Source organism: Vollenhovia emeryi, unplaced genomic scaffold (assembly GCF_000949405.1).
Source record: "Vollenhovia emeryi isolate VEMERY1.0 unplaced genomic scaffold, V.emery_V1.0 DF939977.1, whole genome shotgun sequence".
In the NCBI taxonomy this organism is placed as follows: domain Eukaryota; kingdom Metazoa; phylum Arthropoda; class Insecta; order Hymenoptera; family Formicidae; genus Vollenhovia; species Vollenhovia emeryi.
This window is the reverse complement of record NW_011966389.1, coordinates 10,760-15,028: the sequence shown is the minus strand read 5'-3', so window position 1 is coordinate 15,028 and position 4,269 is coordinate 10,760. Positions and strand designations below refer to the sequence as shown.

At 47.2% G+C, this 4,269-nt stretch overlaps 1 protein-coding gene across 1 annotated transcript; it reads right to left on the bottom strand.

Annotated features, from left to right (window-relative positions):
- Positions 1-913: 913 nt before the first annotated feature.
- On the bottom strand, positions 914-1,678 carry LOC105556497. The gene has a single exon (XM_012003595.1). The coding sequence runs from the start codon at positions 1,676-1,678 to the stop codon at positions 914-916; it is 765 nt and encodes a 254-aa protein (XP_011858985.1).
- Between the last annotated feature and the right edge of the window lie 2,591 nt (positions 1,679-4,269).

Here is a 4,269-nt window from a genome sequence, read left to right as displayed (position 1 = left end):
TAAGTGCCGAGGACATCGGTGAGGTGTGACCTTTTATGCATATTTACCTCGCGCACTTTTTTTACTCAACGTATGCACAGCGCATATTTACGTCACTGCATATGATGTGCATTTAGTCTGATTTCGTCGGTATGACAGATTTCCTAACCCTAAAAGTTGTCAACTTTAACAATTAATATCTCGCTTCACAGGGCAGAGCGACGATTTTGTCTAAGGAAAAAGTTGTTTCTCGTTAAAAAACGCGTCGAATGAGATAAATTTGATTGATTTTGGAGGTGGTGTAGCTATTCTGAACAATTACCTTAAAAACGTTTTGTAAAGAGCAATTTGTTACATGTTTCTGGCAGTGAAAAGTATGTGTAACATCCAATTTATTTAGAGATGGTATGTCCTCGTAGTCTACATCAATAGTTTCAATATAGACATCTCCTCTCGCGTCATCCAAGAGCATATCCTTCAGCCATTCTCGTTTTTTGTGTCCCTTGACGTAGACGAGAAACGGTGTCTCAAGATCGTCATCACCTTCCATGCCGACCACAGCCGTCGTAATCAGACTTCTAGCCCTGCTGTATGGAATCATTCCGTCTTCCCATCGTACTCCATGACGATTTGCAATCAACCAGGATGCCTGATGTTGCTCCGCTTTGGTGAGAAGCCTCCATGATACGGGACATGTGAACATGTAGTGAGAGAGAACGCGTCCCTCTCGGAGAGCGGCAAATTCCTTCACTACAAAGTTACCGCTGACGACAAAGCCTTGCAGGTCCACAAACGTCGGTATGGACATGATTGAATACGTCGAGAGAAGGAGGAATACTGCGGTTGCTCTTGATGCATAGTAGATTTTAAATCGTTTCATCCCCTCTAAACTGTATTGGAAAGAGGGGAAACCATTGTGTCCAAAATGTAGTACCTAGGGAATTTTGCGCACGACGTTGGTCAGCGGGTTGTACTGAAACACACGATCATGTATGATGAGACAGTACGCAGTGGTATTCACTGGCACATTCTCCTTACACTCAAATTCCAATCTCACGTCCACAGTCGCGCTCTTGACCGACTCGTTTTGTCGGGAGCAATCGATAATGACAAACGGTCCTTGTTCTAGAAAATTGTCGGTAGTGAGACCGGGCATAAGAACCTCGTTTCCGAAATAGCTCTTCCGAAACCGCGAAAACGCATCATACAGACTCGACCATTTGTTTTTATCGAAATCCAGATTCATATCATCGTATGGATAACATTCCGAATTCAGATAGAGTTTCACGTTGCTCAATTTGCAGTGACTGAATTGGCTCACATTCTGTGACATGATATTCTTCCGACCTGTTTGCAGAGCAAAGATAAGATACCGCGGCTTCTCAAGCTGAGTAGCGGTTTTAATAGCCCATGAATGTTTAGTCGTATGTTGCAATAGCGGATACTCGTACAGATCCCATGAACGAAATCCCATATTGAGGTATTGACCGCTTTCCAAAGCACGCAGCATCGACAGTTTGTTCACCTCGTTTAACAACACATGCGGCATGCGCCACTGTATCTTGAATATTTCAAGTTTAGGCTCCATCGCTGCATTTCCAAAGAGATAGTTGTTATCATTGCGCGATCGTATTAAAATCAATTCGTGGCGGGCGTTAATCACCACGCGTTGATAATCTTCACAGAATCCCAATAGCATGCTGAGCGGTACACAAAAATTAAAGTCTCCGGTTCCATTGTTCACCACATCCTAGCCGGCATTCTTCAGAGATCATTTTATCGAACGATGACGAGACATAGGTCTTGAGCGAGCTGGTTATTCCAACATTTCTGGCGCGATCAATCTCCACACCATCAAGTTCATATCGGATCTCGTCGAACATGAACGCGGACACAATTATTTCCCAGTACTACATCAGATCCTTCGATTTGATTGGCAGTAGTTAGTTTTCCCTCGATGTACAGAAAACTTTCATGCGGCAACGTATAGAGATCCTGTTGTTGTATTGGTATTCTTATCTCATCGCTGTGCCCGAATGTAGTGTTGGCAAACGGATTGTACGAGTGGGTCTCAATCTTGACGATGCGCTCGTCGAAGATTGGCTCTTCGTTGATATTGAGAATGTCAATCATTGTTTGCGCACTGCGAATCCCAAAGAGGTTAAAAATTCCACGTTCAATGCGTTGAGTTTCTTCTTCTTGCAACAACTAGACGATTGGATATCACCGAATCTCGATGTCGCGGGCTTGGTGGTATCTTTTACAATTTGTTCCGATCTGTTCAGCACGAGCATCTCATGCACACTCGCGCGCGTTATCGCTGTCGTCGGCGTACGTGCAATCTGAGGGTGATTTCTTCTCCGCGAAAGTCGAGCAATTGACTGTTCTGATCCACAACGCGTACCGTTAAATCGGTAATGCTCTGTGCGATTACTGGCAGGTAAATGATCTGCATCGGCGTTTCCGATATCTTATATCCTGGTGACACGTTCGGCGAAAATTCGTGTATCGTGTGCACAGGCTTGCTGTTGCTGTACGCACCCGCGGTCACGTTGCACTCTACGCGGATAATGTTCACATTGGTAATGTTGATCGGCAGGTCTGATTCATGCCAAGCGTACGGGTGCCGCTATCGAATAGCTCCGGGGTAGCCCCTGCCTGTCGTAAAAGGCGACTAAAAGGGGAGGAGGAGAAGAATAAGGAAGCGAGATGGGATCAAGTTAGGGTGGGTCAAGGGCTGGAGACCCTTGGCTCACCCGCCCCCCTAAAAAACAACTAGGGGCGCGGCAGGAGGCCTGGTGGCACCCCCGCCGCATTTCCAATGAAAGGAGGAGAAAGGCCCTTTTAAGGGCCGCGCGGGAGTTTAAGTACTGCGAGATGGGCGCGAAGTCACGCGCGGCGCGGGGCCACCCGGAAGTCATGCGTTGCAATTCCCGGGTGGCCCCAGAAAGCGCAGAGAAGTCCACCCCCGGTGGTTTTAGTGCGGTAGGCGTCTCCGTTGCACTACTGGCCTTGGGTCGTCAATTGCCCAAGTGCCAGGGAGATGAGTCCCACCCCCCTCCCGTCCCAGCGGGAGCGGGGTGACGGCCCATGAGGGTTTCCACCGGGTAAACAAAAAAAAAGGTCTGATTCATGCCATTTTCGCGGTTGCAGTTTACGCGACGATGAGAATTCTAGTAGCGATCCAATGTTGTTGGGCTTGCTAAAGTTTATTTCGAAGGCGCATTTGATCTCACTTCTCATCGTGTTGTAATTAGCGCGGAGCGCACAATTGGGTATTCATCGTCTTCGTCGTCACCGTCGTCGCGTTTTTCACCACCATCATTAGCTAGGAACCGACGTGGACCTTTCCATGAAAGTGCGCGTTTCAAAAATTCATTTATGGCCTGCAATTCATACGATCCTTCGGGAATTGTAATTTCCGCGTCGTCATAGTAAAATTTATTATTCGAAGCATTCACATTCGATATCGTATTGTAAGTCTCAAAGTTCATCAGACCGAGTTCGTAATCGTCGTCGCTCAGGTCTATGGCTGGAAAATAGTTTACAGCGAGCATGCTGCTCTTTCCCATCAGCGTGAGTGTTAGCGACATGGTGGATGAAAAGCTGTTCAGCGAATACTGCCTCCTCGCGACGCCTCGTCAAGCTTTTAAATTCGCACGCGTCAGTCGTCGACCGTTTGGAGAAATCGTAGACACAGCTGTCCGCAGATGCTCTGATCGTAGGTCTGATCAGATGTTCGATTATACGCAGTCGTTGCATCATCTCCGAAATATCTCACCAATTCTTTAGGTGGTCGGAGATTACCAAAACTGTCGAAATATACCACACGGTTTCCCCTCTTCGCGTACGCTACCCAGTGAGTGCCGGGTCCCGCCGCGTTGTCCAGATTGACGATACCACTCTCGTTTCGTCGTACTCCGCTTATCGCGGTCCGCTTACGCGTTTCGCATAAAGACACCTCTAAAGTACGGTATGTGCACACATTTTGCCATTTCATCCAATTGCACGTTTGTTGTTACATCCGCAGGCATTTTTAATGCTTTTTTGACGTTTTTTTCCTTCCTTGTTTCGTTACACCTCGTCCACGTTTGTATGGAGCGAGATTGTGACGCTGCAGCTCCTCAAGTTGACGTTGTGCAGCTTTGCTATCGCTCACAGCCTTTGCCACACCAGCTGCTCCACCGATCATGGATCCGAGCACGCCCAATATCGGTAGAAGTCGTAATACACCGCCGTGTTTCGCTACCGGAAGTATTCGCTTCTTGTTGCTGTTTTCTTCTTTGTTTT